Raw genomic sequence first — 24,948 nt, 5'->3', positions numbered from 1 at the left:
CGAAACAAAAGAAATGGAAAATAAAAAATAAAAAAATTAACCCATTCGTTACCGTCCGTCTGGCCGCACGTTCGCCTTAGGGCCCCCTGCGGTCACCTTGTGGTCACCTTGAGGCTACCTTGCGTCTGCCTTGAAAATTCTATGGCCACCGCAGGAACGCCCTAAGGTCACCGTGCGACATCAACTCAAAGACCGAATGGCACCCCCACGTTTTCGGTCTCCACAATTTATAAATATGCCATGCAGCTCCTTGAAAAATACAAACATATGTGACTGCTGCATTGTGTGACCGTGGAAATACTGCGGCCGCCGTATAATTGCTAATGGCCGTAGATTTTGGAGACCCTACGGCCGCTGTGGCAAATGTGACCTAGGCCTTACAGTCGTCAATGCCATGACTTGTTTTATAATATTTTTCTGAAATGCAATCCCATGACTTTTGAAAAGCAAGATTTTACATCATTGCCTTATTAAAACAGCATCACTGTGAGTTTATAGACTTTGGGAAATTGGAGATTACACATGCTAAACACTTTCTGGTCATGATTCTTCAAAACCCAGCTCAATGACTGCTCTTTGCGAAGAAATGACTTCGACATTTGGAGCATTCGAGGGTCCATGATATTCTACCTGGTGCTCATTTGCTTCATAGACTGCACTTTTCACTACCTCTACATTGTCGCCATTCCTGAAAACCTCCAGCTGCTGGACAGCATCTCTGATTGGGGAGTTGGTACGCATTTCAGCATGAAGGCCTTTATTTGTTTCTTACTTGCACTGCATCTAATATTGTATGTCTGGATGACAGTGATTGTGATTTACAATGAATTTTGAATAAGACCATGCTAAATGATACTTGGGCTTGAAGCACAAGCTCGCTCAGAAACTCGGGACCTCCTACAATCAATTACGCTCTCAAAATCCCAAAGAATAATACATGCAACTTCAGAAATTTCCCTTTTAAAACCTCAGGTTGTAACAGTAGCTCAAACAATAGATGAAGACGATTTCAAGCAAGCAAATTCACAGCAAACGCGAGCTGCAGGCTTCTCTGACACTCGAAGCACAAGTTAAATACAGGCTCAAATTGCATACTAAATACAAAGTTTAAACTCTGTAAAGCTCAACAAACAAACGGTTTTTATTTTGTAAGATGTTAACCCCCTGAGAATGCCCTCACTGTGAAGCATCATAAGCAGAAGCGAATTTCTCATAAATGGCATCATTTCACAGTGTGTCTCTGGAAATATTATATTATGTTACTGAAACACTCTTGAAAAATGTAGATTTTCACTTTGCAGTTTGCAAAGCTTTCATGATAAAATCAGGGATAAAAGGACCAACTACATAATACATATGAGAAATGAGAAAACCATTTGCCCATCACTCTTCATTAATTTTTCCTCATCCTCCCTCTAACTCTGCTCATCTCTTTTTCACATCTTTCTCCTCCTTTACTTCACTATCTACTGATCCCCCATCCCTTTCCTCCCTCCTTTCCCTCCTTTCTCAAAGGTATTTTTGGTTCACAAATACCCCTTCTTACATTCCCCACCAACCTATACCTTTCATTCTTTATGCAATGAAATATTCTTAAGATTAATACTTTATATTAAAATGTGCTTTGATTCCATTATTAAACAATATTTTTGACATGTAATATTAAACCTTCTAATTTTTATGCTTGGCTTACATTTTTATACATTACATAATTATTAACACTGTGTGTATCAGGGCAAGTAGTTTTATATTACCTTAAGTTGCAACCCTTTGACCAATGGATACTGATCGCTCGTGTTCATGAAGTACACTTTTGGAGGTTCTGAGCTGTCTCGCCTGAGTTTGAATCTCGACCCAATCACAAATTCTCAGTCTGGTACTTCGCAGGCAGTGCGTTGCATCACAAAGTGTGCCGTCTCTCAGATAGACATTAAGCAGGGGACCCGTCTGCTAGCATTTATTGGTGGTAGTTAAAGATTCCACGAAGAGTAGGTGAGTTTTGGCCAGCACCCTGAATATAATGGAAGTTTATCACCTTCAGTCGAACGGTAGACCTGGCTTGCCAGCTCATAAAAGGAATTGGGCCAAAAGCGCTCCCCGGCCGACTCCACAAGAAGCTGGGAATAATTTGGTCCGTTAACGTAGTATTTGTGGTAATTGCGAGGAGATGCATATACCTGTCTTCCAATTTATAATAAAGGCCATGATAATTTTTAATTTTTTTCAAATTAATTTGATGCATTTGTACAGATTATTATAAACTGCAAAACAAAACCTGCAAAGGATGATTCCCAACAGTTTCCATGCACAAGCTTCTTTATAATTGGATCATTATCTCCATTCGTACAAAAAGTAATTCTGCAAAAACAATCTACAACTGGATAAATTGTGGCAAAATCAGAAAAACATAGATGACATTATACGTTGCGTAAAAGTAAAATCAGAGTGGTAAAACTATAAGGATTTCAACATATGACACCATTTCCTCCCAGATGAAAGTCCGTATCATGTATTGCTGTCCTCTCGAAATCCGCATGATCCAGCAAGTCACAAACCTACGGACGTCAGCACACCCATATGGGGTCGACTTCATATGAATATGTGTTGCCGTTCGCCTGTATCAACGTCAAATATGTGTGCATAGGTTCTAAGCCTTAGTTTCTCAACACCAGCATCTTGTCTCTGTCATGATTTCGCTACCAGAATGATATCTCTCCCTTATTACAATGATCCAAGCAATGATTTGAAAAAAACATGGATAGAACCTGCACCTGTTGCCTGCTGCATAGTGGTCTTGCTCAACTCAAGAATGTGGTCACATAAATAATTGTTCAGCAAAGGATAAATAATTGATTTAAATTTTTTTTTTTAATTTTGCTGACAAATAATTGTGTAACGTTGCACGGTTACCCTCATTGAATGTGTAGTTTATTATTGCATCTCTTTCTAATATTCTGAGTAATCTTAGGGTTTATGTTCAGGAGAGTTGGGGGTGTTTGGTGGGGATGTGTGTGAGGAGATGAGAAAGAATATGAATATGTTTGGGAAGGGGAATGAATGAGGCATGTATGAAGCATATGCAGGGCAGAAGGTGTGGATTGGGAGGCAGTGCCAGAGTAACCTTTTTTGAGCCTGGTGCCAAACAAATTTGAGAAACCATTGTAAAAGTCTGGAGATTGACACAGAAGTTGTCTTCAACAAAGCACACAGCTGCACAGGTTTTATTTACAATATTCACACAAGTTTTAGTTGCAGATGGAGGTTGGCTGCCACAAGGGTACCAGCAATGGTTATCTCCCTGTAGGTTTTCTTGATGTTCTGTGTTTGGTGAAAGGATTTCATCAGAACCAGCTTTTTCATCATCAGAGCCATCAGTGTAGGCTGGACCCACCAGAATATCAAACACACTCTCATTAACGTTATCACCGGGAATTACTTAATTGACTGTCAAAGTCGAAGCACTAGTTGTTACTGTGTATACAAGATGGTTTTTAAAATTTTCAACCAATTCTGCTTTACGCTTGCGTTTCTGAACACCGCTTCAATGTTTTTTCATCATTTTCTTTTTTTTGTCTCTCGTTCTCCTCTCAACGAACTTGAAATAGTGCAAGAGAACGTATGCCATTCGAGTAACATCACACGCCGGTAAATGACTGCAGTGTGGAAATAAAATGGAAAGTATAACAAGAAAGAATCCCAAAATGTAAAGCCCATCCGCATCTTCTTTGTACTCGAAGTAAACTTGATGAAAACAACAGCTAAATTAAATATTAAAAAGAAAAAAATTATTAAATAGCGTTCTCCATATTCTCATAAATAAAGGTTTGTTGAAAAATTGATGACAAAAGGTCAAATGGTTAAAAAGGTCTTGCCCTGGACAGACAGACACACTGAAGCTCAATGGTAAATAAATAAAGAAACATGGAAGCAATTTGAAAAACCGGACGTCCCGCGCTGACGTGCTAATATGTCCTTTTTCTACTTAATGTGACTTTTTCCTTTGACATTTGACCCATTTATGAATTAGTGTTCTCCATATTCTCATAATTAAGGTTTGTTGAAAATTTAATGAAAAAAGCTTCAATGGTAAAAAAGGTTTTGCCGTGGGCACCCATGCACGTAAAACCCTGTATCCCGATATGTGTGCGTGGACGGGCTAACAACATAACATGAGATATATATATATATATATATATATATATATATATATATATATATATATATATATATGTATGTAGAGTTTGTTTTATAAAGTAACAATTTTGGTCATTATGGGACCCTTCTGAATGTGTGCCTGGCGTTATTGTAAACCTGGCCCCTGTTGGGAGGAATCCACATTCTCAATACTTGCATCCATAACTAAGAAATGGCTCCAGCAGAGTGAATTTTTTTTAATCTGGCATGTCGTGGCCTCAATTTGATTGTAATATGACATTAAGTTCTTCTGACACAAAATAATCAATCGTTACAAATGTGATGCACCATGAACGACAACAAACAACAGCAGGCCGACTTGTGCATGAAAGTTCTTGTCACTTGACACTACAATAACTGGTTCAGTTTATACTTGCACATGCACAGGAAAGCAAATGTGATGATCTTAGAATAGCATGATTCCTCACGTGTAATAGCTCTACCAAAGTCGACCGACTCAAGTGTTGGCTTCTTGGATTTGGTAAAATGGCGGTCATGCACCTTCAAAAATTTGCATCAATTTTAGGTCCTTTTACTCCATATTTTCAGCTCCAGGGTACAAAAAGACATTAAATGCAACAAGGGGGATTTAATTTACTCTTTTTAGTATTGGTACATGATCCCAGCCCAAAGGACTCTATTCTTTATGAAATGGTAATATAATAATATGAGCTACTTCCCTTGCAAGGAACTTCAACAGAGAAGTAGGTCATTGTGGCCCTTCAAAGCCTGCACTGTTATTTACAAGCTATGGTTGTTTGTCCATGGTCTGGCCTTTTATATGCTGAACATCAAGTCAGGAAGCAGCACATACCATTTGTTTCAGTCTTTGGTATGACTTGGCCAGGGTTCAAACTGCTAACCTTGCAGTGTTAAAGAAATCAAGTTTTCATAATGGAGAATTTCATGTGGATGGACAGGGATGAGAAACAAAGCGGTTTTCCTCTATTCCTTCACTTTTATTCTCTATCACATTATCTACTTATACCTAACAAGCTATACTAATACTAGTGGAAACGTTGCTAACATCACCTTTCATTCAAAGTGAAAGCATTTTATTGATGAGCTTGCTTCCTTTATTTATTTATGTCTGTCACGTGCACGTTTCAGCTTTCCTTGCCTACAGCAACCTGCTTTACGACTGGGTCAAGGCAGCTGTGCTGTTTGGGATGGTGGGCTCCGTTGCACGCCTGGACCATTTCGACCCACCGAAACCACCCAAATGTATCACTGCACTCTACGTTTTTGCCGACACGTAAGTCGCTGAATAATAAGTGGCATGACGACAACCTACCAGGGATGTCCAGGGGTCATCACTGGTAGGTTTAAAGGCGTTATGTTTTTTTTTATAATTTGAGGCCTGCTCCATGCTGTGACATGATATGCATACTTTTGATCAATCAAACAGATCATTTTCTTGAGGAATCACATCAACATATTCTATAATCCTGATGTTGCGCTCATCTTTGTTTAACCTGGTGCACCTCAGAATGTTGAGTTTTTGAGATTCATTCTGTGCTTCAAATGGCTTCTGTTTGCAAATAACGAATGAGCATGCACCAACAAGTTATTGTGTGTGTGTGTGTGTGTGTGTGTGTGTGTGTGTGTGTGTGTGTGTGTGTGTGTGTGTGTGTGTGTGTGTGTGTGTGTGTGTGTGTGTGTGTGTGTGTGTGTGTGTGTGTGTGTGTGTGTGTGTGTGTGTGTGTGTGTGTGTGTTTTCCAGGCATTTTGACCGGGGTATCAACGATTTCCTTTGCAAGTAAGTATTCGGTCTCCTCGAGAACGTTGTTAATTCAAGGTGAGTTGTAGCCTTAACTCCTCAAGCTACAATACCAACAGTTCCTGATAAATAAACACCAGAGTCTCTTCATTCCACGAGCCCATGGAGCTAGCTCACCTTCCCCACTGACCTTCCCTCTCTTCATGCTTGCTGTACTGCTTGCAGCATGATTCAGAATACGTGATGGAGGCAAACCGGTTGGCTTTTCCACGAGGCTCTGGTTAAACTAGTTCACTTCAACTTTTCAACAAACCTTTATTTCAACACTTTCGAAGCCACCGATCAATAAATGCAGCAGAAATGGGGTTTTTTCCCCCACCTTTGCACAAAGCCAACTCAAATGAAGCTCAAGTTCCACATCCTTACTCGTATAAAAATAAATGCATATTGTAGGTCCAAAAGTATCAGAATGTGTAAAGAGATCCAGATTAAAAATGAAATTCCTGAACTTAGGCTAAGGCCTAAGTCACATTTGCCACGGCGGCCGTGGGGTCTCCAAAATCTACGGCCACTAGCAATTATAGGGCGGCCACAGTATTTCCACGGTCACACAATGTAGCAGTCACATGTGTGTTTATTTTTGGGTAGCCGCACGGGATATTTATAAATTGTGGAGACCGAAAACGTGGGGGTGCCGTACGGTCCTTGATTTGATGTCGCACGGTGACCTTAGGGCGTTCCTGCGGCGGCCATAGAATTTTCAAGGCAGACGCAAGGTGCCCACAAGGCGACCGCAGGGGGACCACAGGGGGCCCTAAGGCGAACGTGCGGCCAGACGGACGGTAACGAGTGGGTTCTTTTTTTTTTACCAGTTCTTTTGTTTCGGCTTGTCAAATTGCTACGGCGAACGTAGAAATGAAAAAAGTTATAACTCCGCTCTATAATTCCACGGCGACCCAACGGCCTGTAACATATAGCCATACGGCATAGGGCCACCCTGAGGCCACCTCAGAAACTCTGCGGCCGCCGCACGTTTCTGTCAATTCAGAGGGCGTATGGCTGCCATATCCTCGCCGTAGAGCAAATGTGACTTAGGCCTGACGACTCTCTTGACCGACTTTATACCACACAGGATCAAAAAATATTTGCTAATCAGGTAGTTCATTGCATGTTGTTTTCCAATGCAGGGAACACATCGATACAGCATGCTTAAAATGTAGCCAAATGCTTCTTGAAGATCCCATGGATATGACAAACCAAAGTATTCCAGAATTGGGCAGTTTTATTACCTCCGCCACTGAAGATGCGAGGAATCTGCGAGGGGGTCGAGCATCACCTATAGTCAAGTGATTCTCGGCCTGCTTGCAGGGGTAGTCGCACATTGCGTACATCCAAGCCCATCCCTCGATGTACTGCAGTTAGAGCAGAGGGTGGGAGGCTCTTGAATGAGGAAAACGAAGTGAAGGCCCGCTGGGCCAGTTACTTTGAGCGGTTGTACCAGGCTGATTCACCAGCTCTCAAGTTGGACGTCAGGAGTGTTATAATAACTGTTGCTGACCCTCCAATCAACTGTGGTCCACCTTCATTTATGGAAACACAGGCTGCGGTGAACCGGTTGGAATGGGGTAAAGCTCCAGGGATCTGTGGCATCCATGCTGAACTTCTCAAGGTTGGTGGAAACGCTGCACTCGTGTCATTGCATGCAGTACTGTGCTCTGCCTGGAACACAGGCATCATCCCAACTGACTGGAAGAGGGGAAGCCTGGTGTTGGCTTAGTGGTTCGGGTGGCGGCTTGGGATTCTAGGGTCCTGAGTTCAAGCCCCGTAGGCCACTGAATTAATATACACCAGGAGGTTGACTCAGCCTGTCATCCTTCCGAGGTCGTCAAAATGAGTACCAGTGTACTGGTAAAGGCCCGGTCACACCTTGACGTTTTAGCCAACGTATGCCGATTTTTGAATTTTTTTTCTAAAACGCTGGCACACGTTAAATACGTTATGGGTAAGTTTTGATAACATTGAGAGCACACTGAAAAACACTGCCATACGTCGTTGTACGTTGGCTTTAAACGTTGTTCTTTTCGGTTGTCCTCAAATTTTTTCATGCTTGAAATTTCACGACGTATGCCGGTGTATGACTCACACGTTCCGCTACGCTGGCCACAAGTTGTATGCACGGTCTGCGATCGTTGACAGACGTCAACACATGCTACTTGTAAGTTAATCATAAGTTGAGACACGCCGAGGTAATGTTTGGCGTACCCGAAACTTATTTCTAACCTATGATTAACGTGTTGTTGGCACGTTACGCGATCGTTGCCACACATCGACAGACGTTACTTTTAAGTTACTCATAGGCTGAAAGACGTCGGTATAATGGATCGTCCTTGCGTCAGCGTCCACGGCCACGGCCAGGACACTTATTTGCAGCATTCTTCAAACTTTTCTTCGGCATGACGAGGATGTTCACACTTCGATGTCTAGCTTGGCTATGATTCCAATTGTCCATCGGCAGCGTCTATTTAAAATAGTCGAGTTTGAGCGTTTTAACACGTTCAGAAGAAACACTTCAAATTTCCAAGCCCCAGCGTCAAAAAACAAAGGCGAGTGACAGCAATTTAAATCGTTCATTGTAAACAATGAAAATAGTTGAGTGGTACCGTTTAAAAGTCGTTGAGTGTAAAAAAATCCAATTGTTGAGCGCAAGCGTCAACTTTCAATAGTGGAGTTTGAGCGATTTAACACGTTCAATAGAAACGATTAAAATTTCCGAGCGCGAGCGTCAAAAAACAAAGGCGAGTGACAGCAATTTAAATCGTTCATTGTAAACAATGAAACTAGCTGAGTGGTACCGTTTAAAAGTCGTTGAGTGTAAAAAAAATCCAATTGTTGAGCGCAAGCGTCTACTTTCAATAGTGGAGATGCAGCCATTTAAATCGTTGAGTGGCAGCCTATGAACCTACCCGTGGACACGCGGACGCAAGGACGATCCATCATAACCCACACCCTCCTCCTCACTCACCTACTACTGCCAACATGAACAAACTACTACTAATACTAATACTAATACTGATACTGTTACTGCTGACATGGACATCGACTCAAAAAGGAACTCGAAAACACTGTTGGGTTCCCCTTTTATGAGCAGCATTTTTATATACCAATTCCCAAAACCGCTGGGAACACGTCTTTATATGGCAGTTGTAAGCTAGAAACACATTCATTTTTTGTTTTGTCGACCGGAAGACGTCATTGGAATACGTCTACATACGTCGATGTGTGTTGGGACTACGTAAAGAATTGGTTCAAAGAACGTCAAACATAAGTTAGAAATAAGTTTCGCGTAAAAAAGACATTACCGCGACGTGTTTCGACTTGTGAGTAGCTTATAAGTAACGTTTGTGGACGTGTGTAAGCGTCCGCATATCGTGTGTAAAACTTATCCCCATCGCATGCGAACGTGTGTCATACGCCGAGTACGTCGTAAAATTTTAAACATGTTTAAAATTTCTTGACGTACTCTACTTACTACGACATATGATAGCGTACTTTAGCGTTCTACTCACGTATACCAAACTTACTCATACCGTATTTGACGTGCCCCCAACGTTTTAGACACATTTTTCTTAGGTCGGCATACGCTGGCAAGATCGCCAAGGTGTGACCGCGATGTTGTCACTTCCATTTCTACGGCAGTTATGATTCGAATCGTTGTGCGTCAGCCTTTTAATAGGCTACGTGACGACATCGTCGGCGATGCGTGCAACGCGCTATGCCGAAGTTAGACTATCGTTGGGCATCGGTTGTGTAGGCCGACAACAGGTTCAGCATTTGTTGGTATAAGTTATCTATAACACAACGAAACGTTCTGTGTCCATTACAATTATGTTATGCATATGACCAACTCGTTATGAATACGTCCGAATCTTAAAAAAAAAACATCAAAAGTTCAACGTCAGCCAGCGTTTTACATAAATTTTAATACGTTGCCATCGCTGGCTAAAACGTCAAGGTGTGACCGGGCCTTTAGGGAGACACTGCATCAGCGGGATTGCCACGTCCCAACCAATGATGTAACCAGCAGCCACAGGCTGCACTCGATAGAGAGACTGGAAGAGGGGCCTTGTTGTCCCTCTCAAGAAAGGAAAGGGTGATCGCCAAGACTACAACAACTACCGAGGGGTGACGCTGCTCTCAGTGCTGGGCAAGGACTTTGCTCGGATAATTCTTTAGAGGGTTCGCCACCATCTGCTTGAGCACCAGCGTCCAGAGCAGTCAGGCTTTACACCAAAGAGGTCAACGATTGACCGTATCCTTGCTCTTCGTGTCCTCACCGAACGCAGACGAGAGTTTCTGCAGGGGCTGCGTGCAGCTGATGTTGATTTCTGTAAAGCGTTCAATTCAGTGAATCGGGATGCCCTCTGGAGGATTCTTGGTCTTCGTGGGGTGCCACCAAAACTGATCGATCTGATGTCTGAACTCTCCTCTTGTACTGAGAGTGCTGTGAAGTGTGGTGGTACCATCTCTGACTTATTTCCAGTTGTTACTGGAGTTTGTTGGGGGTGAGTACTGGCCGCCACACTTTTCAGCACTTGTATGGACTGGATTCTAGGGAGGATGTCGGAGAGATCAAGCTGCGGTGCATCGTTTGGGAATGTTAAGATCTCTGACCTTGATTTCGCAGATGATGCAGTTATCTTTGTGGAAACTTTAGATATCCTTTTGGGGGCCCTCGAGGTGCTGAATGAGGAGTCGGAGCAGCTGGGATTTCGGGTTTCCTGGGTCAAAGCTCAGATCCAGGCTTTCAATGACATCTTGGATGCTGCTATCTTGTCTGTACCTGTTTGTGGTGAAGATGTTGAGGTCGTGGAGAGATTCACTGACCTTGGCAGTGATATTCATATCTCTGCTGGCTGTGAGTCAGAGGTCAATATATTTCTGGGTCGGGTCTGGGGAGTCATGGATTCACTGGATCATGGGATGTGGCGCTGTCGGTACCTGTGCGGAGGACGAAAGTCCGAGTCTTCAGGTCCTTGGTGCTTCCAGTCTTGCTCTATGGATGCGAGACTTGGACTCTGACCAAGGATCTGAGATGGAGACTTAATTCCTTTGGTACCAGGTCTCTTCGGAGAATCCTTGGCTATCGCTGGTCGGACTTTGTGTCCAACGAGCGGTTGCTGAGAGAGACTCAAATGAGACTTGTTATCTGCATAGTCCGTAAGCGTCAACTGCGGCTGTACAGACATGTGGCTCGTTTTCCTGATGCTGATCCTGCTCACCAGATTCTCTCAGCGAGGGAGTCTCGTGAGTGGAGGAGGCCAATGGGCTGACCACGTGCCTCGTGGTTGCAGCAGGTTGATCGGCATCTCAAGGAGATGAGGATGGGCTTGGCATCTGCCTGGTGGATGGCCAGACGTAGGCCCCTGGAATACCAGTGGAAAGTGGACGCAGCGACGCGCTGCTCTGGCGCATGCTCCCATACCTGACCTGACCTGACCTGACCTGACCTGCCACCGAAGGTGGACAGAGATTCTGTATTCACCCATTTTTCTCTTTGTCTCTCTGTCTGTCTGACTGTGAGCAAGATGTCTCAATAGGTTATGGATGGATTCGGATGAAACGTGGTGAACAGGTTGGGTATGTGACAAGGACGAATTGATTATATTTTAGTGAAGATCAGAATCGGGATCTGGAATCTACCATTTTTTTAAAAGTGATTCTTCACCATTCATTGATAGATAGGTCCAAAAACTATACATAGCACAATATCTCAAAAAGTTACGGACTGATTCAGACAAATCTTGGAAGACATGTTGGGTGTGTGTCAAGGATGAATTTATTCGAATTTGGTGAATATCTGGATCGGGATCTATCCTATCAGTGGATAGAAAACGTAAACTGTTCAGCCTGTGCCTAGGTATGTGCTCTTCAGATTTTTAAATAAAAAAAAATAGTGATCTCGGCCTAGTAGAGGATCTCTGGCTCATATTCATATATTCGCACGTACGGCAAAACTTTGACATCAATGTATTTTTACATGGATTGCATGGGCATTGGTAGACAATGTACAAGCATATGGTATCTGGGAATTCAATCTGGGTTCCATGCAACATGAGCCATCGGCTCCAATAGGAACACGAATAGGCCAACCCAAGATATTTATGTGACCTTTTAACCCAATGATGGCATACTTAAGATGTGAATTTTACGATGAACAAACTTGAGAGTGATCATCATGAGGAAGTTTTCCCTCAAGTCTCATTGAAACCCCACGATCTGCTTCAAAAAATACATTTGCAATGTTGATGGGCCTAGATTCTCTGCAACACAATTTCAAGCTCACTAATTAGTGAATCAGTAAGCTTCTGGGGGAGAGTTGTTCAGCAATATTGTAATTCATCAAAACTGCTTGGAAATGTGAGAAAGGTTGTGCCCATCCATCCATCAGGACTATACTCTGTGCAGAGCGTTGGTGCTGCCGAAGCAGTCTCCTTGGCTATTGGGAACAATCCTGGACGGGTCGCCACTCCGACACAGTATACCAGGATGCTGGCACTCATTTTGCCGACCTCGGAAGGATAACAGGCTGAGTTAACTCCACCTGGTATTAATTCAACAGTCAACCAGGATTTTAACTCAGGACCTTAGGATCCCAAGCCCACCGCTCCATCCATTAAGTCAACACCATGCATGTTGTGCCCGACGCATCCCACTCGTGTTGAATCGGAATTAAATCCATTGAATTCACCTACCGACCACTCCTTTTGGTAGATTTCCTCTTCAGATCTACCAGTTGAGCATGGCAAAAACAATCGTCGTACACTAAGGATTCCTCGTATGCAGCTCGTTATGCAGGATAACCGCAGTGCATTGATGGTACCATGAATGTGAACTTCAAATGGAAGATCAGGTTGAGGAACACCATTTTTCTTTGTTAATTTTCCAATTGTACTGCTACTGAAACTTACTTTAACAATGAACAGAACATCGAATGGCATCAGTAACAGTCTTGCAGATTCCATTGTGAAACATTCAGTGACAGTATCGTTCTTCCCTATGTTGCATATCTATCCAAGTATCCCTGTATTGTGTCCCCCACCCTCCTTCTTCTGTTCCTTTTGTCCTGTTATGCCCTGATCCATTAAATGAACTCGCTCTTCCATGAGCCTTGACTTTGTATGCAAAATTTTTTTAAAGGGATTTAGTGTAATGGACCATGGCTGTTTTGAAAGTGAGGTAGTTAGCAAGTGACTGAGATTTCTTGTGTTTCTCTCTAATCTGACACGTTATTTACAGAGAATTCCACTCAGTGTTAAATCACAGAGAGCAATTTCGAGTTTTAATGAAACTTGTGGAGTGCCAGGTTGAGTAGCAAACTGGATTGGAAACTGGCTTAGTGATAGGAAGCAAAGAGTGGCGATGAGTGGGAGGATGTCACTGGTGGATAACCCCAGGGATCACTTCTGGCTTCGTCATTATTCATATCTTACATCAACGAATTGAAAAAGTCGGGCTAAGAGTCGGCTTTCTAAAGTTGCCGATGACACGAAGCTTGATCGTAAGGTAGACAGCAAAGAGGAGGTGGTGATCATATTCTGGAAAGTATTGATACTTGTATAGATTGGGCAAAAGACTGCCAGATGGAATTTCACCTGAGCAAGTGTAAGGTGTCAGGGATGGGAAAAAACAATGAAAATAGAGATTACCGGATGTAAGGAGTAATTTTGGAGCTTGTCACACAGGGGAAGGATCTGGGGGTGGTAATAGATATGGGAGGTAATCAGGCAGCACAGTGCCAGGCAGCTATAGGTAAAGCAAATATGGATTTAGGTTGTATTAGGAGGGGGATCATTTATAAATCAAAAGAGATGGTGTTAACATTGTACAGGAATTTAGTGAGGGCCACATCTAGAATATTGTGTGCAGTTGTAGTCATCTACCTGAAAAATATATTTTCAAAATAGAATAGTTTCCTTGCAAAAGTAGTGACGGTAGAGTTGGTGGATAGTTTTAAAATTGAGTTATGTGGGTATGTGGAAGTAGTGTGAATTGGTTGTGCGTGGGGTGGGGGGGGTTGTGATTGTAGTCCAAGAGCATTAGGTCAAAATAGGCCCTAACCTGGACATTTTTGGTAACAAGCTGATTTTTTCAGGATAGGTCCAGGAATATGTCTAGAATAACATACTAAAAGTCCTCATAAATCCTCCTTGAGCGTTTTCCGCAATCCAAGATGGCGTCCAAAATGGCCGCCTCTTCTGTTTTTCTCATAACTTTGCAAGCAGGTTTCCCCAAAACACACTTTAAATGTCTACATATATGTTTTGAAGTATGAGGAACTCATTAGAATACATCTTAAGAGATGCTGAAGCACGCAAGTACCAATAAGACCTCTTGAGTTCTTCCAAAAGTCCAGGCAGAAGCAGACGCCGACACCCTGATTGTCTCCACAGCACTAGCACTGGTAGAGTCAGAACATGTGCCAGTTGCTGTCGTTGGTACGGACACAGACTTACTGGTAATGATAGTTGCTCGGGCAACCTCTTCCACAGATGTGTACATGCTATGCCGCAGTAATCCTGTCACGGTCTTCAACATTCATGAGATTCAGCATGCCATAGGGGACACAAGAAATCACTTGATGTTTCTTCATGCTGTGACGGGATGTGACACGGTCTCTGCGATCTATCGTCAGGGCAAGCGTAAAGCTTTCAACATGGTGCACAAGAAGCGGGACTACGACTTGCTGGATACCTTCACAAACAGTGGAAGCACCCATGACGAGGTGGAAAAAGCTGGGGAAGGCTTCATTCTTAAGCTTTATGGAGCCAGCAGTTTTGAATCTCTTGATGACTACCGTCACATCGCATACAAACGGGCAATCGGTCGCAGTTCCCTGAGTTCATCCTTTCAGCTAGAAAGTCTACCTCCAACTAGTGCTGCAGCAAAGCAACATTCATATCGCGCCTATCTTACCGTCCAGGAATGGATGGGTAACTCCTTATCTCCAACAGAATGGGGCTGGCGATTTCAGGACGGGACTCTTACCCCGGTAGAAACAGACATTGCTGTTACACCCGACACTTTGCTGAACATGGTGGCATGTGGGTGTAAACCACATGGTTGCAGAAGCATGACATGTAGCTGCAAGAAACTTGGGCTCTTTTGTACCTCAATGTGCAGTAAATGCAGTGGTCTCAATTGCAACAATACAGCACCAACTCTTATAGATGCCGACAATGATATTACCCCAACTTCAGAGGACATCAACATTGAAGATACAGCATCCGACGATGAAGACAATGACTGATGCAACTAGGTGTGTGCATGCGTAAGGTAAAGATTCATCTGAAACTTTTGAGGTTTGAATCTCTAGCATGATCTTGTTTTGAATGTCTTTGCCTCTTGAAACAGGCTAAAACAGCAGTGTGTTGATAAGTGGCGGACATTTTGAGCACCATTTGAATTTCAGAAAGAACTTCAGCGGTTTTATTGTTTCCTTTGTACTTCAAAGTATCTGAATGAGTTCCTTATTTCTCAAGACATAATATATTTAGAGATTTAAAGTGCATATTGAGGTAACTTAGTCACAGGGTCATGATAAAAACAGGAAATTGCAACCATCTTTGGTGCCATTTTGGATTTTGGGACTAGTTCAAGTAGTTTTATTGGTATAGATATATTGTATTGAGTTCCTTATACTTCAAAACATATGTGTAGACATTTAAAATGTGTTATAGGTAAACCTACTTGCAAAGTTATGAGAAAAACAGGAAATGGCAGCCATTTTGGACGCCATTTTGGATTGCGGAAAACGCTCAAGGAGGATTCATGAGGACTTTTAGTATGTTATTTCACACACATTCCTGGACCTTTCCTGAAAAAATCAGCTTGTTACCAAAAATGTCCAGGTTAAACCCTAATGCTCTTGGACTATTGTGCCAATATCTCCTGTATTGAAGTTCCTTGTAAATCCTTTTTATGATCAATGGATTAAATTTCTCGATGGCATTTGAAAGTCTTTGCTTATAAATTGAGAACGATTGTTCAGGGTCATCCAGGGAGGTATGAAAACTGAATTTTAAAAATTATTTCTTGGTAAGTGTTGATTATTATTTGTCAAGTTAATGTTATGGTATGTCACGGGCTTCATCGGATGTGAACGTTTTGACAAAGGAACAGTAAAAGTGATACTGAGTGTTCAGCGAATTGGATTGTATTAAAATCTATTCCCATCACAGGATCATTATCACGGGTTAAAACAAGATCCAGAGGCTGACTATATGAACATAAAGGGGCTGTCACACCTTGACGTTTTAGCCAGCGTATGGCAAGGTATCAAAATGTATGCAAAACGCTGGCGTACGCTGAACTATTGATGTTTTTTTCCCATTTTTGGATGTATTCATAACTAGTTGGACGGATGCATAACGTATTAGTAACGTACACAGAACGTTTCAATCACATATAGATAACTTATACCAACGAATGCTGAGCGTGTTGTCGGCGTTCACAACCTATGCCCAACGATAGTCTAACTTGTGCATAGTGCGCGGCAGCGTATCGCCGACGATCACGTGGCGTAGGCTATTCATAGGCTGCGGCTCGACGATTCAAATCATAACCGCACTAGACATCGAAGTGTGAAGCCGCTGTCACACCTTGACGTTTTAACCAGTGTATGCCGACGTATGAAAAATTTGCCGAACCAAGCTGGCACACGTCGAATACGTTATGGGTAAGTTTTGTATACGTTAAGAGCACACTGGCATACGTCGTAGTTTGTCGACAAATTTTCAGCATGTTGAAAATTTTTCGACGTACTCGGCATATGACACACGTTCTGCATACGCTGGCAGAAGTTGTAGGCACGCTACGCGATCGTTGACACACGTCGACATACGTTACTTGTACGTTACTCATAAGTTGAAACACGTCAAGATAATGGTTAGTGTCAGTGTTCCAGACTCCCTGGTTTTTTTTCCTTTTTTTTCGGTATGACGGTGATGTTGACACTTCGATTTCTAGTGCGGTTATGATTTAAATCGTTGAGCGGCAGCCTATTAATTATATTGTATTATAAAAGCACGAGAAATCGAAGTGTCAACATCACCGTCATACTGAAGAACAAAAACCAAAAACAGGGAGTCTGGAACACTGATGCTAACCATTACCTTGACGTGTTTCGACTTATGAGTAACTTCCAAGTAACGTGTGTTGACGTGTGTCAACGATCGCGTAACGTGCCTACAACTTATGGCCAGCGTATGCGGAACGTGTGAGTCATACGCTGGCATACGTCGAAAAATGTCAAGCATGGAAAATTTGTCTAACAGCTCAGCGTACTACGACGTATGCCAGCGTGCTCTTAACGTATACAAACTTACCCATAATGTATTCGACGTGTGCCAGCGTTTTAGCCAAATTTTTCATACGTCAGGTATATACTGGCTAAATCGTCAAGGTGTGACAGGGCCTTAAGGGGGATAAGGAATGTGTTGCTGCTGATTGTGAAAGTAGCCAGCAATTGGAAATTTTTTTTTTTAACTGAAAGTGGATGATGAAACTCATCGACATAGATGTTAAAATTCCCAAAAGCAGTGTATGTCGTCTCTTTCCGAAAGCCAAGTGAATGACCTGCGCGTCCCACTACACACACACACACACACACACACACACACACACACACACACACACACACACACACACACACACACACACACACACACACACACACACACACACACTTCATGAAGCAGGTGACCCTTTCAATGGCAATATTTTTGACCTTCCAACGACGTTGAGTTGTGTGGTACAAATACTTCCTTTCTACTTTAAATTTACCATCGATTCGTTGTTGGAAATTAATTGTATCGATGCAGCTACATCGACACATTCAAACTTGTATCTTCTTCCTCTTTTTTTAGTTTGCAGCACAAAAATGTGGGGTAGCATCATTGGCTGAGGGTGTGGCTGTGCTGCTGATGCAATGCCCCTGTTGGTCAGGGCAGCAATTTATCATTTGTTTTGTAAACTCACCAACTCTTTGGGAAGGACACAGTGGGATACGTCCACAAACTGGCATTGGCAGACCGGACGCCCAGTTTTACGTCCATCCGAGGGACGGCATACACGTTGACGAATCACCCTGCATGTGAAACACCAGGATGACAGTTTATAGCTGAATCGAGATTCCAACCCAGGTTGGACAGCGGAGAGGCAAAGCTCACAAGCAGAAGGGACAACTTAAAATCACCAGTATTCAAAAAAATAATTTCGCAACACTATACTACACATTTGTGAGCATAATTGTACTGTAAGAAATACTTGCAGTGGAAGGTCAACTGAAGCTGAATCCTCATATATTCACATTCGTCACATTACTGGTCAAAAAAAAATTGTTTTCCCAGAATTTTTGATTTCACACAGCCTGGATGCACAGGTGCCAGCCTTGTGGTGAAATCTATGAATTGTGGTGAAAGTTTTTCCTTTCAAGAGGCGAGGCACACAGGACTTGGTCTCTCCGTGATTGTGACGGCAGCTTTGCTTGACTGGTACATACAAGGGATGAACATAAAAATGAGTTCATGGGAAAAAATATTTTTTATTTATGGCCTGTCTTTATAAATAGTTGTAAAACAATTAATCAGTATTGGGAAGCTCACTTGATTAAAAAGTAATCCGTTATTAAACACTCATTACATTAGCTCTTGGGTGATCCATGATATAATCTGTTACATTCATCCAAGTGAGTAAAACAATGGATTACTTTTTGAATCGCTTTGTGTTTTTTGTTTTCTTTCAGCTTTTGTTTCGTGTATACAAAAATATATATGTGAAATCGAATTAGACTAGCAAGGATGTTTGAAGTGAGTATTGAATCTCGCAATGATAGACTGGATCTATAATACTCAATTGATTGACCTAGTGGAGGTTGGATTGTGCACATGCTCAATTGTGCACACCCCCCCCTCAAAATATGATGTGCAGAATCATTTTCACATGAGCAAGATCAACGTCACATTAATTCTTTCAATTCTTAATCAAATTCATATAAAGCCATGGAATACGGATACTTTCAGCGAACCGAGTACCTTGACGTTTGACGCACCCATCATGTCGTGCAGAGAGGTCTTGATGTAAACCGAACACCTAAATGTTGTGTAACTATTTGTACACATGTACAATTGTACAGTACATGTATTTATGACTCTGCTTTTTTCTGATCAGGCACCCAATTTTTTTATCATATCTTCCAAAAACAGATTGAATGATCCTGATCTGTGCCATCTTGCTCCATCACTCGGCATATGTTAGAAATGCATGGAAACAATATATATATATATATATATATATATATATATATATATATATATATATGTGCATGGCTCACAAAGTGGGTACTGGGTACACAATACTGTTACACAAAGGGCAAAAAAAAAGTTTAGGGAAACATGAAATGCAACCCATTATGTTAATCTGCATGTATTCAAATAGCTAAATCTAAGTTTTTAGACCTGCAGCACGTCCGGTTTTAAAGTTACCACTGAATATATACAACACTGTAAATACACGTTCGAATTTCGAGCTTGGCGTCAGCGTTATGTACGGAATCAGATGAAAAAAAACCAAAATAAACCAATGTCACCCGCAGGGTGACCCGTATCTTGCCAAAAGGTGACCACGTATGACTTCTTTAAGGTCACACTGAGGTGAACAGAACTGCTACCACCAGGAGCGACTCCTTGAGGAATATCTGCCAACAAGAGATTCCGATGAGAATCGTTCTACAGAGTAACCATGAAAAATATGCTTTTGCCTCATAACGTCACCAAATGACGTCATAATGTCTCAAGCTTGACATATCGAGAAAGCACTCAGAGGTGTTCAATTTGAGGTACTACACGATATGGTTCCTAAAACTTGAAAATTTGACCTTGGGGTCAAATATGTTTGACCTTCGGCGCAAACCATGAAGGTCAAGGTCAATCGCCACCAAAAATTAATCAGCTGAGCGCCAGACCATGAACTATATTCCCATGAAGTTTGAAGACGATCCGATCAAAATTACTCAAAAAATAAGGGTTTCGTCGACTCCCCTGATTTGTGACAAAGTGACCTTGACCTTTGACCTTGACCTTCAAAATTTTGTGCACTGAAAGGGATCTCTATAGGCCTCTGATATGCGAAGTTACAAAAATTTCCAATGATAACTGTGCTCTGCAGAATTTTTTATACGTGATTACAGACAAACAAACAAACAAAAAAAAAACATACAAGCTGACAAACATCTTGCAAAAACTTCGTTTTGGCAAGATAATAAATATTATATTTTGGGATAAGAAACAGATAATTTTTACTCAGCCTTTTTAAACAGGCTCAATATGTGACAGGAAAAATAAAATAACAACACATTTTGAGAGAGTCCGCTGTTATACATTACGAAGAAAACACAGACGGGTTCAGTAGCAAAGAAAGCAAAACTTGTAAGTGAAAAATAACGTTAAAATCGAATCTATTTCTTTCGAACTTTTGAAAATAATCACTTTAAACATGAAAAGTAAAACATAATTCTTACCTCTCGGGTCCTCATGAAGCACCAAAAAAATTCTAGCGTCGGTTAAAATGAAGAATTTTATCAGACAAATGTGAGTCACCTCGTTCGGATCGGCGTCCTCATGCTGGATTCGTACGTTACGGCTCTTGCAAAGACATGGACACGAAGACAAACGCTGCGCTCGACGGCGAATGGAAATGTGCTGACACGCTTGCAAGTGCCTATTATATCCATCAATCGGGGAAGTTTTCAAGATGGCAAGATTTTTCTAATGCTAGCGTTATTTGCGTCCGACGAGAGATGATTCGTGCATCATGGGACTGACACGAACATCAAGACGGGATTATTTGCGGTCTGAATTTTATTTTTCTGATCACAATTTTGATCTATATTTTTCTGCCGTTAGACTCTGTAATATTTCCAAGAAATTAAAGGCGATTTGAAATAAAACTCATAAGAAACATTATCAACACTGGACTCCTTATTTTTCTTGATGTCGTGGACACGAAGCGTTATGTACAAATCCATTATTTCATCAGATAGGGTAGATGCCAGAAAACGCGAATCGGGAGACAGAACATCATCAAAACAAAAAAGAGACACCAAAGTTCACATTCTGAATCACCACACTCAAAATAACTGTCACATAAGAAACGTCCAGTAAAATAGAAATTTTACCAATCAAACTAACATTTCTAAGGTTAAAATACCCATATTATGTTGCTTTAATCCATCTTAAATAAAAACAGGGAAATGGAGAGTATGATATTGCCGGTTTCTACAGGTTCTCCAAGATGTCCACTTTCATTTCTGACCATTGATGGTTTGTCTAAGTACCTCATAATAGTTTTATGTGGAATTTCCGACAAACATACCACAGCATACCCACTTTGTGAGAGATATATATATATATATATATATATATATATATATATATATATATATATATATATATATATATATATATATATATATATATATATTTTTTTTAACTATAACTCTCTGAGTACTGACATTTTATAAATATTCTGATTAAAAAAAAAAAACTAAATTCATCACTTTCAACCACACATTGTATATTCGTTTGGTGAGTTTCTCGGGCATGTTTCTTTTGGCGAGTCAATTGTTGCACAGTTACATCATCTCAAAGCTGTTTCCAAAAACTGTAACGATACCAATTTCAGTTACGTCATCACGAGTTCCCAATTCGACCAGCATTTGCCATGGCAATAAATAAGGCCCAAAGAGAAACACGACAAAAGAGTTGCCTTTCACCTGGAAACACCTGTGTTTTCCCATGGACAACTGCATGTCGTTTCATCATGTGCAACAGGATTTCATGGCATCAGTTACCACGGCAATCCAGAATATCTCACATTTACCAAAAACCCTAAGCAGCTCTCCTGCAGTGCACCAGTAATGAAAACCGTCTCAGCTACAAAGTCTACACACCAATCGGACATCAACAAACTCATCTTCTGAAGATCACGTCCCCATCAACATTGATCTCATCACAAAGTTAATAATAAACATAAATTTCCATCCAGACTAGGAGGCACAACAGGGTCAGTAATATCCGTGAACAACAAAACCTGGAGCGTACTCTTATCAACAAATAATCACATTCACTATTTACTAATTATTATCATTTCACCGGGTTGTTTCACTAATACTATGTAAATGTGCTTGAAGTTATAACTTAGCAAAATAATATCCTAATAAAGCTTTTCGTTTTTGTTTTTTGTTTTTAACCGATGATAATTAAAGAACCAATGATGTTTGTTTCGTGCACCTTCATGTTGTGTGTTGTAGTCATTTAGAATTATTTTGTAAAAACACTTAAATAACACTTGCTGAGGCAAGTCAAGGAGGTAGAAGAGGTTCGATGTTCGAAGTGTTGAGAACTACCCACTGACCACCCCTTCACTTCTCACCTCCTTCCCCCCCCCCCCATGTATTTTTTGACTGTTTTAAGGACGACATATAAATCCATTTGTCAATTTGTTTAATCCCAACAATAACCAAGAAATGTGTGAATTATTTTGTACCTGATGTGCTTTATGTTTCGTTCTTTTTATTGCTTTGTGTTTATGTGATACTCTTGCCCCGGTATTTACTTGGTCGGTTTCAAAGTTAATTCCTTGGGCAGAATCATTGATTGATCATTACCTTCGCATTCTGCGAAAGGTTATGTTTTGGTCGGCGTGCATTTATTTATTTATTTATTTATTTATTTGTAATCTTGTGATTCGTATAACTCAAATAGTATTAAACCGAATTGCATGAAAATTGGTGGGATGATTGGTTATTAGCCAGGAAGCATTCGATTAGATTTTGGGATCGTTCGGGTCAAAGGTCAAGGTCAAGGTCACGAAAAGGTCAAAATCGTCTTTTTACAATAACACGGTCAATTTATATTCAATTTGCATGCAACTAACGCCAAAATGTTCAGAATTCAACGCCTCATCTTGTGATATGCAATATGACCCAATGACGTCCATACTCTTGTTACCGCTTAGGGGTCAAAGGTCAGGGGGGTCACGACCTTGAAAAATATGCGGTTTTTGTCATAACGCGGTCAATTCTTGTCCGCTTTACATGAACCCAGCACCAAAATGTTCAGAATTTAATGGCCAATCTTGTGACACAATGACATCATAACACATGTCACCGGTTGGGGTAAAATGTCGGGGGGGGGGGGTCACGCCCTTGAAAAATATGCGGTTTTCGGCATAACTCAGTCAATTCTTATTTAATTTGCATGAAACCAGCATCAAACGAGATTGCCTTCTCTTGTTGAAACGTTGTATTCACCGAGCTTGCGAGTGAAGACTCGCCAAAACGACGTGAGTTGATTGTTGTTTAGTCCGTAGCTCCCGAAAGTCGGGGGGGGGATCATGACATTATAGATATGTGGTTTGTGTCATAAGACCATTGATATGAAACCAGTTCCCCACACTCATACCAAGAACAAAAAAAGTAGTGGTGGCGAAGGTATGCGCTCTATGAGTGCCCGTTCTAGTTCTTTTTTTTGTTTCTCGAGGACGTTTCGGGTACTCTTTTATGGAAGAGTCAGTTGATAGAAAATCCCTGAGCAATTTCATGCAGCAAATGGGAAGCATCCGTGGGAACATCACTCAAACTACTTCAACAACAAGCTCAATGGCCGTTTGATAAGAATTTTTTTTTAAAGCAATATTATGTGATGCGGTGAATCCACAGAAAAGAGTATTCGTACATTTAAACTTGTTTATTCTCGACGATGCGAACCTCTTCTACACTGCACCACGATATTTAACTTTCTCTCCTTTATAGGCAAACTGTTCAAGTTTCCAGCCCAAAAATACTCTTCATCACCTATCAGCTGTGCAGCAGGGAAGTTTTTGCCTGAAACAAATGTGTACAAAATGCATTGAATTCTAATGAACAACAATATTGTTCATTACTACCGACTGTCTACCAATAATGTTACAAGAAACCCATTAATTACTCCTTAACACTGGATATAATTGCAAATACAATGGCTTGTACCCTTCAGGAAACGCTTTTTCATTCAATCTTTTTTCTTTTTCTGAACTTGCAGGTACATTTATAACTATGTGGGTGAGAGCCATACGGAGTTATTCAAAGAGCTTCGAGCAACCATCAGCACTTTTGCAGTGACGACCCTGTGGCTTGGTCCTTGTCCCACCGTGTGTCTCTGGTCAGCCTGCAACTGCTTTGGTCTCAATCTGGAGCTTTGGATACGGAGAATAGCTTGTATCTCTTTCATCGCTAAATTTGAGGTGAGAGTATTTATAGCTCCCAGAGGGAAGCATTAAGTGTTTAGTCTTCGTGTACTAAATATGATTAAAGATTATTATATCAAAGTTGTCCTCAAATGAAGTAACAGACACAGTGGTATGGCAAGGTGCACCTTACAATTCATCGACCAAGCTGTGAAGTTTGATTGAACAGCGTGTGTGTGTGTGTGTGTGTGTGTGTGTGTGTGTGTGTGTGTGTGTGTGTGTGTGTGTGTGTGTGTGTGTGTGTGTGTGTGTGTGTGTGTGTGTGTGTGTGTGTGTGTGTGTGTGTGTGTGTGTGTGCGTGCGTGCGTGCGTGCGTGCGCGTGTAAAAAAAAATTGTGGTAATAACCCCCGGTCGTGTCCACTCAGACTCGAACCTGGTGTGGGTAGAGAACTCGCGCATACTCTCTGCAACACACCACGATATCTTTAATGTCAACCGACGAATGTGAGTACATGGAACATTTGTCTTAATATCCCTCCAAGGGATTTCACTCATTATTTTCATGCTCTGTAGTACCAGTCCAACAATTTCTATTTGGGTCTGAAATCGAACCCAGACTTCATAGCTTAAAGGTAAGTGCGAAATGAGAAAGGATTTTTTTTCTTTACAGTAGTCAGGCTCAGGCAAAGCCTGGTGTTGGCTTCGTGGTTAGGGTGGCTGGCTTGGGATCTTAGGGTCCTGAGTTAAAGCC

The 24,948-nt window shown here is 41.4% G+C and overlaps 1 protein-coding gene across 6 annotated transcripts in view; it reads left to right on the top strand.

The window, feature by feature from the left end:
- The window catches only part of HHATL (hedgehog acyltransferase like), a 91,067-nt gene that overhangs the window by 40,404 nt on the left and 25,715 nt on the right, over positions 1-24,948 (top strand). For all 6 annotated transcript variants that reach the window (XM_085872691.1, XM_085872696.1, XM_085872695.1 and 3 more), the window contains 4 exons: positions 562-733; positions 5,305-5,449; positions 5,918-5,953; positions 24,052-24,253. In XM_085872691.1, the coding sequence (XP_085728817.1) occupies positions 562-733; positions 5,305-5,449; positions 5,918-5,953; positions 24,052-24,253 (555 nt within the window). The remainder of the gene's footprint in view (positions 1-561; positions 734-5,304; positions 5,450-5,917; positions 5,954-24,051; positions 24,254-24,948) is intronic.

The sequence above is a fragment of the Eptatretus burgeri genome, chromosome 3 (assembly GCF_056783735.1).
Source record: "Eptatretus burgeri isolate ZD-2024b chromosome 3, Ebu_testis_v1, whole genome shotgun sequence".
Taxonomy (NCBI): domain Eukaryota; kingdom Metazoa; phylum Chordata; class Myxini; order Myxiniformes; family Myxinidae; genus Eptatretus; species Eptatretus burgeri.
The sequence above is the reverse complement of the archived record's forward strand: the minus strand, read 5'-3'. Positions and strand labels throughout refer to the sequence as shown.